The following is a 16,019-nucleotide window of genomic DNA, read 5'->3' on the forward strand; positions in this document are numbered from 1 at the left end:
CGCTTATTCTCCCCCTGGAGGGAGAATAAAATAGTGTGGCGCGCGTAGCGCGCCACCGTGCCCGTAGTGTGGCGAGCGCAGCGAGCCCGCAAGGGGCTCATTTGCGCTCGCCACACTGTCGGTAAGCCGGCGGTCGGGCTCCCGGCGCCGGTATGCTGGTCGCCGGGAGCCCGACCGCCGGCATATCGTAGTGAACCCGTTTTCACATTTGTGGGTAGAGCTACTGTATTATTACTGATGTTCAGAGAGTAGTGGTATGGGAGCATCTAGTATGCCATGATGGCTTGCATACGGTCTTGAAGGTAAACCACATCTGGTTGAGAGGATCGCCTCATAGAAAGTTCTTTGTTTCAGACTGAAATTTGTGTACATAGATTATTAGATTACACTAATTGATTTCCAAGTAAACACACACTTCTCACTGAGGTTAGCCAGTTTGTAATTAAGCATAATACTTAGCTATTTAACTGTTTACTATTTTTTGCATCTCGATTTGTCCTGTTTGGTAGGTCTATGATTCTCTTTTGGAGCTTCTTACCTCCTCAGATAACTACTCAAGGTACAGACGCAGGTTAGCACTTTGTGAAGGTTTCAGTTTTCCTGCCCTGGGAGTACACCTAAAAGACCTTATGGCTCTGCATGTGGCACTGCCAGACTGGACTGACAAAGCCAGAGGGGCCATTAACATCTCTAAGATGCATCAGGTATATAAAGTTGTTCATGAACTAACGGAAACCCAGAGGCAGAAACTTACAGTGACTGCAAACAATGATCTTCTCAACTTGTTAACGGTAAGAGACTTCAAAACAAGCATGTATAGAAAACTAAGAAGAAGAGAGATTGGGAGATTTTTAATGCAATGCAATTTTATAATGTCACAGAGGTACTGTGTTTTTTGTGGCCTGATTGTTGTGTGGGAGAAAGTGTAAATCGCAAGTGTAAAGTTTTGGTATTTTTTTAAAGACAAATATAGTAAAAAAAAGAAAAGAAATTAAATCCATTTTCTCTAACGTCCTAGTGGATGCTGGGGACTCCGTAAGGACCATGGGGAATAGACGGGCTCCCCAGGAGACAGGGCACTTTAAGAAAGCATTTGAATACTGGTGAGCACTGGCTCCTCCCTCTATGTCCCTCCTCCAGACCTCAGTTTGAATCTTTGCCCGGACGAGCTGGCTTAGTGAGCTCTCCTGAGCATGCTATAAAAGAAAGTATTTTGTTAGGTTTTGTTATTTTCAGAGAGATCTGCTGGCAACAGACTCTCTGCTACGTGGGACTGAGGGGAGAGAAGCAGCCCTACTCACTGAAGATAGGTCCTGCTTCTTAGGCTACTGGACACCATTAGCTCCAGAGGAATCGTACACAGGATCGCACCCTTGGTCGTCCGATCCCGGAGCCGCACCGCCGTCCCCCTCGCAGAGCCAGAAGACAGAAGCCGGCGTCAGAAGCAAGAAGACTTCGAAATCGGCGCCAGAAGACTCCAGTCTAGTGCGCCATTGCTCCCACACTAAACCCACATACTCCGGTCACTGTAGGGTGCAGGGCGCAGGGAAGGGCGCCCTGGGCAGCAATTAGGAACCTCTTGGCAAAAAGCAGCATATATACAGTTGGGCACTGTATATATGCATGAGCACCCGCCATTATTTTACACAGAATCGCGGTACAGAAGCACGCCGCTGAGGGGGCGGGACTTCTTCCTCAGCACTCACCAGCGCCATTTTCTCTCCACAGCTATGCTGAGAGGAAGCTCCCCAGGCTCTACCCTGCAGAATCACGGTAGAAGAGGGTAAAAAGAGAGGGGGGGCACATAAATTTGGCGCAAAAACAGTATATACAGCAGCTACTGGGTTAACACTAAGTTACTGTGTGATTCCTGGGACATATAGTTCTGGGGTGTGTGCTGGCATACTCTCTCTCTGTCTCTCCAAAGGGCCTTGTGGGGGAACTGTCTTCAAATAGAGCATCCCCTGTGTGTGTGGTGTGTCGGTACGTGTGTGTCGACATGTCTGAGGTAAAAGGCTCCCCTAAGGAGGAGAGAGAGCAAATATGTGTGTGAGAGGGTGTCTCCGTCGACAACGCCAACACCTGTTTGGATATGTGTAATTAAGTGCTAAGGTGAATTTATTGCACAAAAGATTAGAGAAACAGACAGGAAATCTACCCATGTCTGTCCCTATGGCGCAGAGACCTTCAGAGTCTCACAATGCTCACTATCCAAAATAATAGACACTGATATCGACACGGAGTTTGACTCCAGTGTCGACTACGATAATGCAAAGTTACAGCCAAAATGGCAGAAAAGTATTCAATATATGATTATTGTAATAAAAGATGATTTGCATATCACTGATGACTCATCTGTCCCTGACACAAGGGAACACATGTTTAAGGGGAAGAAAGCTGAGGTAAATTTCCCTCCTCTCATGAGGAAAAAGAGCGGGAACCTCCAGACAAGAGACTGCAGCTTCCCACAAAGAATTCTCAGGCAGTATCCTTTCCCCACTAGGGCCAGGATATGATGGGAATCTTCCCCTAGGGTGTCACGTTTGCCCAAAAGGTAGCCCTGACGTAACAGTATTCTCAGAGATCCTGCAGATAGCGTGCACATTCTGGTACACTACTCAGACCGGCGATTGTGTCGGCATGGGTTTATAGCGCTGTGGCGGCGTGGACAGGTACCTTATCAGCAGAAATTGAGACCCTAGTATGTATGTATGTATGTATATATATATATATATATATATATATATGTATATATAGAGCTATATATATATATATATATATATATTAAAGATGCTGTCTTAAGAGTGAGAATGTCGATTTAATTACCGTATTAAACACTCTAAGAGGTTAAGAGACTTTGTACGCTATTGGAGTATGTAGTACCTTAAGGGTACGCTCTTAGCGTAGCGGACGCTGTATCGGGAGCGAGCCGCTCGAGCGACACAAACGCTCGCGAGAATACGCTGTTGGTATCGGGCACACCAATAGGTGAGCGATTACCGTAATGCTACGCTATTTGCGTAGCATACGCTCACTGGATAACAATCAGTAAAACTTGTATGTGACACACAGGAAAGATATTCTTACGCTGTAAACCTTGTATTAAAACACTGTAGCGATAGAACGCTGCTTAACCTTGTTAATATTAAAGCTGTTTGAGCGAAAGAGACGCTCCTATTACCCCTTGCAATATAATGAACACACGCTACCGTTAAGGGTCCAAAGCCTTTTACTAACAAGTCTTAAGTTACTTCAAAAAGGGGAAACAGTTCACAAGTCATACGCTACAAGCTAACATATAATTCTAACAGAGTATCTAGACAGTAACATGCACAATAGAGAACGATCGCATTATAAATACAGAGACTAAGTGAGAATGGCTAACAACATATGAGAAACAAAGTGGCAACAGAGAAACATACCATACGGGGAACACACGCAGGCGCAACCGGAATCCAGTCCTCCAATTATCAGCGATAACTGTTGAAGAGAGAGTACTGGCTGGCCTGGGGACGGTGACCCTTATATACTCTGTACACAATACAGTACAATGGTCCCTACATTCTTATTGTTCATTGGACACAGGAATTCGGCCTCGCATTATAACAAAAGGTCATAGGTTGATTCATACAGGTGGGCTGTGACGATTTCCAACAGCTCAGGTGGGTGGGATACTGGGTTTCCCGCCGCATGACTAAGTAAGAACAAATAATAGTAAATGGACATAAACTTCTTATGTCCATAACTATTCGCACGAGCGATTTATCCGCTCCAAACCAACACCGGAATATTGCTATTTAAATACTCTTCCGATGGGTACCAAACACCACTGTATGACCCCTGTTAGACCCTTCGTACAATACAAAGAGGGATTTCTCTGTCCAGGAACATGCTATGTTACCTAAACTTTCAGAATCTATCAAAGGGACCATGATCTACAAAATACATTATTACTGAAAATATGTAACGATTGAGTCGCACGCTACGATCACATAAACTCTACCGTAAATACGCATACCGTGCGCCTGCGAGTGCCCGCGACTGTGAGTATGTGCACGTACGGGAGAGCGTACGCATGCGCAGCACGGACCTGTGTGAGGTGCAAATATGGCAGTGTGCATAGAGATATTTTTCTGACTTTGACAGTCCACCCTTTGGCAGTCAACAATAACTGCCACTTCCTGAAAACATTTCAAAAAGAGAAAAATATATGTTAGGGGTTAATACATTTACATGGTTGGGTAGGGGAGGAGAGGAGAAGGTAGGAAAAGGGTATGACCTAGTGAGATAGCAGAAGCATGTGTGTATGAATCCGTGCTTGGGGGTCATGTATCATCGTGCCGTACGTGTTTTAAATCAAGCTTCGAGGTATTGCGAAGTATACATGTGAATTCCTTCTTATCCCGTGGTACGGGTCTGTGGATGGGCTGTCAAACTTTACCGAGCTCTTTTTGGCTTTGGTTGTAACAAAATGGGGGAGCACATTTTAGTTGATGATACATGAATGGGGGAGATATGTGATTGCTGATATCTGTGCCTGTATTCCCTATCGACTATGTGTGTCATTACCTGAGGGTTGTAGAAATGAAGAAAAGACATAATTACGGTAAATGCGGTGGTATTCTATGTCAGGTAAATGAACATTCGTCGATTGATGTCTTGTTTGGTGTCTGTTGATTGCAGTCTTCTTTGTGCTTTTGCTCATAAGGTGCGAGCAAAAGCTGTCAATGTCCATAGATTTACAAAAGTGTTGGGCTAGCGTAATTTTAAAATTTCTAGGGAAACTGGGGATCCATGGCATAGTTCATCAAATCAGTGTATAAAGTTGTCAAAACTTCTTCTTTAATCCCTCTGTTGTCTGTATATCGGCTCATCAAATTCCTCGTCCAAGTGGGTCTTGTTACCTTGGAGAAAACGGAAAAACAGGTGAAAGAAACGGACCGTAGAAATCGCATTTTCATCACATCATTGTTTCTACATTTGGGTCATAAATCAAGTCCATTGGAATTACAGTTTCCTCACTCCTCAAACTCATTACCCTTGTACGGTGTTTGCACTTCATTAAAGCCTGACCGCATCTAAATATCAATCCAATCGATATGACAACACCTAAGATACATAGGAGAAACTTCCCATCATCCATTATGACTCCTTGAGCCCAGTCTCCTAAACCGGAGAACCAATTTCGCGGGTTCAACCATGACACCCAACTAGTCAGCTCATTACTCACAGCAGCAAGGGTGAGATTGTGTCTTCTGCGAAATTCCCACTTCAGTTGGAGAATATCGTCCATCTTTTGGTCTATGACCTCGACCGGATCCTCGGTGCTATTCGTAATATATGTGCAACATTTCACGCCGTATTGTGTTGCCAGTGTGACACAATATCCGCCTGTCACTGCTGTGAGGTAATTGAGAACCATTCTATGCTGTACCAGTTCTGTTTTGTAAGCCTGAAGTTCTCTTCCAGTATACCTAAACGTGTCATCATACATTTCAGTGATATTATCTAATAAATTGGCGAGCGCAGAAATGTATTTATAATTCAGCACTCCTCTAGCGGTGCTGGTGAAATCTAACGCGATTAAGAATTGAATCCCGGTGGATTCACTTATCAGATCAGAGGCCGGATGCTCTGTCTTCTCTATCAGGTGCCTTTTAACAACGTGCTCGTAATGGGTGTGAGTATAAGGAGCTTGGGCACCACGGTGTATGTCTTTCATTTTGTCATGTGATACAGTCATTACTTCAGGCAGTACTTTTCCAATATAACACAATCCTTCAGAGTTTGGGGCAAGCCACTTGTACGCCTTTCTCCCGCATATGAAATATGCATCATCGGGGAGAACATATGGGACGGAGTAGGACATAACCATATTACACACTTTCCATGTGAAATCTCCTAACCCTAATTCTTCCATCTGCTTAGTACACGTATCAGGTTGTACGATATGTGCACAGTATCCTGGTGATACCTCTCCAACTTTAGTAATCCTATTTCCTAAGGTATACCTATACCGGAAAGATTTTCCTCTACTGGCTATGTGGCGTACAAGCTCTGTATCTGTAGGCATTCTATCTGCTCTATGCGAAAAGGTCATGGTGTGATTACTCCATGACACTTCCCAATTTCCCGGTTTTCGGGGATTGGAGATGTTGAAACATAATAGGGACCTATCCACATGGTATTGGTGGAGCTTCAAACTAGGAGGGCTGGAGATATTAAACCTCCGGTCCACCGGTCTCCCACCATTTAACTCAAGTACCTCCTCTATCGTTAAAGGAAATGGTACTAGCCCTGATTTGCTATGACCCTGAGGTACTTGAGAGCATACCCAACAATCTGTTTTATTAAGCACATTACCCACTAAAGAGTGATAGTCACTCAAAGGATGCCGGTCCATATGGATATTAAAACTGGATTGGCATTTCTTAATGCACCCATCCTCAATGACATTGTTACAGAGCCTACAGATACAGTTTTCTTCAGCTAACAATCCATCACAATTCCTTCTGTGGTCAATGCTATCGGATCGTTTTCTGATACTCGCCTTTACTTGTTGGTTAAGTTGTTCTTGGAAAACTACGCCTCCGTCTCTGTCATCAGAATCCATTCCAGAACCTCTCTCGAACTCCATGGTACTCTCGCCGGAACAGACTGCTCTGGTCAACATCATGGTCAACAGGAAAATCCGGATCACAGTCTCTTGGGGCAAGTCCATCTTGTAGGAGGAAACGGAGAAGAATGAGAAGGGGGAAAAATAATTTGAAGGAGAGGGGATGGGAAGTTGGATAAAAACAATAAAAGGGAACGGGGGATCGACAACAGCTCTTGGTCTTGAGATTTTCACGGCTCAGGTGCCGCCTCAGTCCTCCTGGAACAGACACTCCAGTGATACAACCTCTACCGTCTGTTCCTTATCACGGGACTTCTCTGGATCAGCAACCTTCTTGCAGTGGGATGAATGAACCCAAGTCTCTCTCTCAGCAACCTTCAATGCTGTAGTGCTAGTCAATAAGACCTGGTATGGTCCTTCCCATCTGTCAATAAGGCAACCTGAGCGTAGAAAATTCCGTATCATTACATAATCCCCAGGTTCAATGTCATGACAATTACTATCTGGTAAATCAGGAATCACTAACTTCAGATTATCATTTTGATTCCTTAACTGTTTACTCATGTTAATCAAGTATTTTACAGTTACTTCATTGTTACACTTCAAATCATCCTGAGGGTTAATCATAACATGCGGTTGTCGACCAAACAAGATTTCAAAGGGAGACATATTAAGAGGGGACCTGGGAGTGGTTCTGATGCTGTACAGTACAATGGGTAAAGCTTCTGGCCATGTCAATCCTGTCTCTGCCATCACTTTACTCAGTTTATTTTTAATAGTGCTGTTCACTCTTTCCACTTTCGCACTCGCCTGTGGACGGTACGGAGTGTGCAGCTTGCTATCAATTCCCATCAATTTACACATTCCTTGAAAGACATCACCTGTAAAATGGGTACCCCTATCACTCTCAATTATTCTAGGGATGCCATATCTACATACAAATTCCTGCACAATTTTCTTAGCAGTAAACATAGCGGTATTTGTGGCCGCAGGAAATGCTTCGACCCAATTTGAGAAAACATCTATACAGACAAGTACATATTTCAAATTCCGACAAGGGGGTAATTGTATAAAGTCAATTTGTATTACCTGGAAAGGGCCGCCGGCAGGTGGGATATGGGATGGTTCTGTAGGTATTGCCTTTCCAATATTCTTTCTCAAACAGGTAAGGCATGACATTGCTCTTTTACTCGCATGAGATGAGAATCCTGGGGCACACCAATATGCTCTTACCAATTTGCACATCCCTTCCTTGCCTAGATGAGTCAGCCCGTGAGCTGCTTCAGCCAGACATGGAAGATATGCTCTGGGGGCCACCGGTTTACCTTGTCCATCCGTCCAGAGTCCTGAGGACTCCTGGCCATATCCCTTTGCCCTCCAGACTGCCTTTTCCTGTGTGGAACACAAATTTTGCATCTCACACAACTTCTGTGTGTTGATGGTATTAAATACCATCAGTTGTGTGGTGTCTGTCTGTCTGGGGGTAGCAGCTGCTAACTTAGCTGCTTCGTCTGCTCGGCTGTTACCAAGCGATACTGGGTCTTGGCTATATGTGTGTGCTTTACATTTGATAACAGCCACTCTGTCGGGTTCCTGTATCGCTGTTAGAAGCCTTTTTATGTGAGCTGCATGCGCTACCGGTGTACCAGCTGCCGTCATGAAATTTCTGAGGCGCCATAGGGCTCCGAAATCATGGACTACCCCGAATGCGTATCTAGAATCGGTGTAGATATTGGCTGATTTGCCCTTAGCCAATTCACATGCTCTGGTTAGGGCGACCAGTTCAGCAACCTGGGCTGAGTGAGGTGGGCCTAGCGGTTCCGCTTCTATGGTGCCTTGGTCATCTACGACTGCGTATCCAGTACACAAGTCTCCCGAGTCTGACTGTCTATGACAACTACCGTCCGTGTAGAACGTAAGTTCTGCATCTTCCAGTGGGTTGTCACTGATGTCAGGCCTTGCGGTAAAATTTTGGGTCAAATATTCCATACAATCATGTGTATCTTCCTTTGTATTAAATCCTCCTTCCCCATCACTCTCACCTTCCACCCTTTGTGCCTGACCAGGCACACCTGGGAGATATGTTGCAGGATTTAATGCACTGCATCTCCTTATGGTGATGTTTACGGGGGCAATTAGGGCCAATTCCCATCTTGTAAACCTCGCTGATGATACGTGTCTGGTTTGGGCAGAATTCAACAAGGCTGACACTGCATGTGGTGTATGAATTGTGAGGTTGTGACCTAGCACGACGTCTTCGCTTTTCGTTACTAGCAATGCTATCGCAGCAACACTTCGCAAGCATGTGGGGAGGGATCGCGCTACCGTGTCTAGCTGAGCGCTGTAGTATGCTACCGGCCTGCTGGCATCACCGTGTTTTTGGGTTAGTACACCTGCCGCGCAACCAGCACTTTCTGTTCCGTATAGTTCAAAGGGTTTCCCATAGTCAGGCATACCCAATGCTGGTGCCTGCGTTAGGCACTGTTTAAGTCTCTCAAATGCTGTCTCAGACTCGTCTGTATGCGAAATCCGATCAGGTTTGTTTGAGGAGACCATTTCCTGCAAGGGTAACGCTAGGATGGAAAACCCTGGGATCCAGTTACGGCAATACCCACACATTCCTAAAAATGTTCTGATCTGTTGCTGGGTTTGTGGCAGAGTCATGTCTCTAATTGCTTGAATTCTATCAGCGGTCAGGTGTCTCAGTCCTTGTGTTAGACAGTGTCCCAAATATTTTACCTTAGTTTGGCATAATTGCAACTTGTCTTTGGAAACCTTGTGTCCTGTGTCTGAAAGATGAAACAGGAGCTGTTTCGTATCCTTCAGAGATGCTTCCAGTGAATCAGAACACAGTAGTAGATCATCCACGTACTGTATTAATACTGATCCACTCACTGGTTGGAAAGACTGTAAACAATCATGCAAAGCCTGAGAAAATATACTTGGACTATCTATGAATCCTTGTGGTAATCGAGTCCATGTGTATTGGACTCCTCTGTATGTGAATGCAAACAAATATTGACTGTCAGGGTGCAGAGGTACCGAAAAGAAAGCGGAGCAGAGGTCAATAACAGTGAAAAATTTGGCAGTGGGAGGGATTTGCATTAGGATGACAGCTGGATTTGGCACTACGGGGAACTGACTCTCAACTTATTTTGTTAATCCCCCTTAGATCCTGCACTAGTCTGTAACCCCTCCCCCCACTCTTTTTAACAGGGAAGATGGGACTATTGGCAGTGCTGGACGTTCTTACCAGAATGCCCTGTTGTAGCAAGCGCTCTATTACTGGGTAAACTCCTAACTCCACCTCTGGCTTCAGAGGGTACTGTGGGATTTTTGGAGCTATCCTACCATCTTTTACTTGTACAACTACTGGAGCTACGTTTGCCATTAATCCAGTGTCCTGTCCATCTTTTGTCCAAAGTGACTCTGGTATCTGAGATGTCATTTCTTCTACTTGGGAGGGAGTCCTATTTGTCATAATGGTATGTGACATTAATTTTGACGGGGAGTCTAACATGTCTCGCACTTCCTGAGCGTGATTCTCAGGTATGTCTAAGAATACACCTTCAGGAGTACAATAAATGACGCACCCCATTTTACACAGTAAGTCTCTTCCCAGGAGATTAGTCGGTGCCGATGCAGCCAGCAAAAAGGAATGCTTGGTATGTAAAGGCCCTATTGTAATCTCGGCTGGTTTGCTAACAGGGTAGTGCTAGACTACTCCCGTTACCCCTATGGCTGGAATTGTCTTACCAGTGGTTCTCATGCCCACTGTCGAATTTATCACTGATTTGGCCGCCCCTGTGTCTACAAGAAAGTTTAGTGATTTACCAGCTACATTAATTGCAATTTCTGGTTCACTCCCAAGACTTGCAATCAATTTTACTGGCTGCAGATTACAGGTATGGCCACACCCCTATTGGGTATGGTGACCTCCCTGAATCCCGCTGGCAGCAACTACTTGTGAGGGAGTTAGCTGGGAACTACCAGAGGCTTGCCAGTCTCTGTTCGGGGGGTATCTTTTTGTTTCCCCTGCATGTGGCTCGTAGCTCCGCCTCTGTGGACCCTGCTCCCAATGTCGTGTGTCGTGTCGTTGTCTAGGGTTTTTATGTGCATTATATGAGTTATTGGTACAATTACGTGCAAAATGTGCTTCCCTACTACAATTGTAACATTTTACCACATGCGGCTTACCACCAGGGACCTGTGATCTGGACTGAGGCGGCCTTGTTGTGAGGGCCTGGATACTTATTGCCATCAGTTTATCACTTTGTGACTCCCTGTGTCTTGTAATATTCCTGTCGTGCCCAGCAGCAGTCTCTCTTAAGGCGGCCACCGACATACCTCTCCAGTTGGGTTGAGCAGTTTGTACCCTACTTTTTAATACCTCCTTTAAACCGTCCATCAATACGGACACCGCTACCTCTCTATGGTGTATATTTGTCTCAATGTCCATGATCCCAGTGTACTTAGCCATTTCCTCTAATGCTCTGTGGAAATATTCAGGGGCAGTTTCCCTTTCCATTTGTTTAATGGAGAATATTTTATTCCATTTTACTACGGCTGGGAAATATATTCCCAGTTGCAGATTGATTCTGATTACATTTTCTTGATTGTATGCATCCGTAAGGGGAACCTCCTGATCTAGTTTACAGTCAGCTATAAACTTAATAGGGTCAACACTAGAGGGCAGACATGCCCGCAGTAGTGTTCTCCAATCTTTGTTGTTTGGTTCAGTGGAATTTCCTAGGTCTTTAATGAACCTTTGGCATGCAGCTAAGTCTTTCCTGGGATCAGGAAATTCAGACAGAATTGTTCTTAATTCTGCTCGTGACCAGGGACAGTGCATTGCAATATTTCTAATGGGTGTGGCTCCATTTGCGTCAGTCTTACCATTGGGGACCGCTATTACTCTAACAGGGTTAATTAGAACTACTTCACTCTGGTTTGATTCTTCAGTGTATGGTGCAATAGTTTCAGCATATTGTACAGTGCCGTACTTACCTGTAGATACAACCTCACCTGTCCCTGAGCTATGTGCTTTTGATGCCTCCCTAGGTGGTTGGGCGATGCCTACTGGAGTATCGCTTATGGTGGCCGCTAGAGAGAGAGCTGAAATCGTTGTGGGCTCATCTTCTTGGTCGTATTCCTGGGGGAAGTTTAACATAGGATACAACTTGCATGGGTTAGGGTTAGTGTCAACATTTGCATTTACTTTCATCTTAATTTTGTCATTACTAATACATTTATTAAGTGCACCCTTATCGCAAACCCGCATGTCATTCTCTGCAGCCACTTTGTCCCCTGATATATATGGTGGTGGTGCCGTTGCTATTAGATTTCTACCTGGATGGGAATTAGCTTTTTGGGCCAGTTTCTGTTGTATTTCACTTTCCTGTTGCCATATCAGTAAACAATCATAATGTCTGATCCTCTGCTTTGCAGATTTGATTAGACCTATCCTTTTTCTTAAGTTCTGCAATACCTCAGGGTTCAGACTGCCTACCCGGGGAAACTGTTCCCCATCATCCTCTGTCATACGTTCCCACTCATTGCATAATACCTGTGTGTGAGTTCCGTATTTTTCACACATTATATACCGTGCGGACCCTTTGGGCCAACAACCACCAACGTGAACCCTTGTTGGACGTCCCTTCTTTGAACAATTGGCCCCCATCGTTTGCAGATATTGCTGTCTTAGCTAATTCTGACAAACAGACCAAATTGCCCGCGGTAAGGCGACGGTGAAAGTTCAACTAGTGCTTTCACTCACTCTGCGCCCCAATTGGCCTATCCAATCCGTGGGATCTTTTGTAACCTCTATTTACTGGGGCACGTGGGAGTATACGACCCCTCCCCAGCAAGTATTGGTCGTTAGAGATTTGCTTAGTGAACAGCAAAACTCCCTTAAAATAACAAAAACCTACACAAATCACGTTCGTATGTGCAAATAGCGTTTATGATCCCACAATAAATTGTCGATGGGTATCAAGGTAACAAACTAATGCACACAATTACGTGCGGTCCAGTCGCACAGTGCATAAATAACTAAATATTTATACGCTTTACGACCAATGGAATCGGTTGTTTAGGCTGCGAAACCTTCAGCCGGAGCTTTACCTTGACTATATGGGTGCTACGCAAAACCCCCGGGGCTGCGCTTAAATACCTCGCAGTCCTTTTGTCTGCGGAAACTACTTGCTCCTTTACCTTATATAATGTTAACGCGGGCAAGCCAGTCCCACGCCACCAAGTGTCCACTCACCTGATGTGGTCTCCGACGGGATCCCGATTTGTGGGTTCACAAAAACAATACCTTAAATTCCACACTCACTCCTATTCAATCAAATACACTTTTAATCTTTCTGTACAGAAATTCCTTACATACAGGTAGGAGTCCAATCCCTGGGTTTGCAGTAGAAAAAGGTTTTCTTTTCACTAATACTTTTAGTAAACTGAACTGAACAACTGTGTGCTATTTACCAGGTGGCTATACTATACCGCCCACCCTAAACAAGGTTATTGTGTGATATGAGTCTCAATGGGCGTATGCGTACGTTCCGTTGCGTAAAACACGCCACGTGCGTATGCCTTTGCTTTTGCACGTTGTCCGAGACACTTATGCACAGAGTGCAGATACGCCCACAGCGACACAATCAACACGCTTCTATCAATGTAAACAATACTCAACTGAAATTGCTTACCACACAGTGTTTGCTATGCTGTGTGTGTGTTCTTTACACTTATACCCTTAACAATTTTCCTTTGTAATCTTAACTAAATAGCACCAGATTCCTCAGCACGTGTCTAATAATCAATTCTAATGGCAACAAGAAAGTGAGCTGCAACACTGTAAATGTGTGCGTGCATGCGTGTGTGCGTATGCAAAAGCAGAAATAAACAGTTTTAAAAGATAATAGCGTATTGTTCTTACCTCCGGTTCCGGATTCCACCCCAGCACTCCTACAGCGTAGCGAAACAGACGCTTATCTAGTCAGCACTACTGTATCCTTCACCACCAATACGGATACGAAAGGATACTGCGTTCCCGCCCTTTGCTGACAGATAAAGTGTGTTTTAGCTAGTGCGGATGGATGTGTGGAGGGAGGACGAGGCCCCAATTGAGAATGTCGATTTAATTACCGTATTAAACACTCTAAGAGGTTAAGAGACTTTGTACGCTATTGGAGTATGTAGTACCTTAAGGGTACGCTCTTAGCATAGCGGACGCTGTATCGGGAGCGAGCCGCTCGAGCGACACAAACGCTCGCGAGAATACGCTGTTGGTATCGGGCACACCAATAGGTGAGCGATTACCGTAATGCTACGCTATTTGCGTAGCATACGCTCACTGGATAACAATCAGTAAAACTTGTATGTGACACACAGGAAAGATATTCTTACGCTGTAAACCTTGTATTAAAACACTGTAGCGATAGAACGCTGCTTAACCTTGTTAATATTAAAGCTGTTTGAGCGAAAGAGACGCTCCTATTACCCCTTGCAATATAATGAACACACGCTACCGTTAAGGGTCCAAAGCCTTTTACTAACAAGTCTTAAGTTACTTCAAAAAGGGGAAACAGTTCACAAGTCATACGCTACAAGCTAACATATAATTCTAACAGAGTATCTAGACAGTAACATGCACAATAGAGAACGATCGCATTATAAATACAGAGACTAAGTGAGAATGGCTAACAACATATGAGAAACAAAGTGGCAACAGAGAAACATACCATACGGGGAACACACGCAGGCGCAACCGGAATCCAGTCCTCCAATTATCAGCGATAACTGTTGAAGAGAGAGTACTGGCTGGCCTGGGGACGGTGACCCTTATATACTCTGTACACAATACAGTACAATGGTCCCTACATTCTTATTGTTCATTGGACACAGGAATTCGGCCTCGCATTATAACAAAAGGTCATAGGTTGATTCATACAGGTGGGCTGTGACGATTTCCAACAGCTCAGGTGGGTGGGATACTGGGTTTCCCGCCGCATGACTAAGTAAGAACAAATAATAGTAAATGGACATAAACTTCTTATGTCCATAACTATTCGCACGAGCGATTTATCCGCTCCAAACCAACACCGGAATATTGCTATTTAAATACTCTTCCGATGGGTACCAAACACCACTGTATGACCCCTGTTAGACCCTTCGTACAATACAAAGAGGGATTTCTCTGTCCAGGAACATGCTATGTTACCTAAACTTTCAGAATCTATCAAAGGGACCATGATCTACAAAATACATTATTACTGAAAATATGTAACGATTGAGTCGCACGCTACGATCACATAAACTCTACCATAAATACGCATACCGTGCGCCTGCGGGTGCCCGCGACTGTGAGTATGTGCACGTACGGGAGAGCGTACGCATGCGCAGCACGGACCTGTGTGAGGTGCAAATATGGCAGTGTGCATAGAGATATTTTTCTGACTTTGACAAGAGATATATATATATATAATAAAACATGCCCAAAGAGACATGAGTATACTGGGTCCTAGAGTCAAAGCTATGTCAATTTCTACTTGACGTGTCCTGTAGAATATGCAATGGACAGATGATGCCGACTTAAGAGGCATATGGAAGGCTGAGGATTGTGTGGAGAAGGGTTCTCGGACCTGGTCTCTACAGCTATAGCTGGTAATTCTGATATTTTGCCTTATATTCCTGCACAGCCTAGGAAAGCACGTCATTATCAAATGCAGCCTTTCGAACAAAGAAACAAGAAAGTCTGAGGTGCGTCTTTTCTTGCCAGAGGCGGGGGCAGAGGAAAGAAGCTGCACAACACAGCTAGTTCCCAGGAACAGAAGTCCTCCCCGGCCTCTACGAAAATCCACCGCATGTCGCTGGGGCTCCACAGGCGGAGCTAGGCCCGGTGGGGGCACGCTTTCGTAAGTTCAGCCACAAGTGGGTTCACTCCCTGTTAGATCCCTGGGCAATAGATATTGTGTCTCAGGGATACAAGCTGGACTTTGAGAAGATGCCTCCTCACTGACGGCCCTGACGGCTTCCCCCCACGAGAGGGAAATAGTGTTAACTGCAATTCACAAATTGTATCTTCAACAGGTGGTGGTCAAGGTTCCCCTCCTTCAACAAGGAGGGGGTTATTATTCGACCATGTTGTAGTCCCGAAACCAGACGGTTCGGTCAGACCCATATTGAATTTAAAATCCCTGAACATATACCTGAAAAGGTTCAAGTTCAAGATGGAATCGCTAAGAGCGGTCATTGCAAGTCTGAATAGGGGGAGATTTTAAGGTGTCTCGGGGCAAAAAGGATGCATACCTTCATGTCCCCATTTATCCACCTCATCAGTCGTACCTCAGAATTGCGGTACGGAATTGTCATTACCAATTTCAGACGTTGCCGGTTGGTCTCT

General features: G+C 44.8%; 1 protein-coding gene across 6 annotated transcripts in view; it reads left to right on the forward strand.

Annotated features, from left to right (window-relative positions):
- The window catches only part of RASGRP2 (RAS guanyl releasing protein 2), a 432,595-nt gene that overhangs the window by 249,506 nt on the left and 167,070 nt on the right, over positions 1 to 16,019 (forward strand). For all 6 annotated transcript variants that reach the window (XM_063945210.1, XM_063945215.1, XM_063945211.1 and 3 more), the window contains one exon: positions 510 to 791. In XM_063945210.1, the coding sequence (XP_063801280.1) occupies positions 510 to 791 (282 nt within the window). The remainder of the gene's footprint in view (positions 1 to 509; positions 792 to 16,019) is intronic.

This window comes from Pseudophryne corroboree, chromosome 11 (assembly GCF_028390025.1).
Source record: "Pseudophryne corroboree isolate aPseCor3 chromosome 11, aPseCor3.hap2, whole genome shotgun sequence".
Taxonomy (NCBI): domain Eukaryota; kingdom Metazoa; phylum Chordata; class Amphibia; order Anura; family Myobatrachidae; genus Pseudophryne; species Pseudophryne corroboree.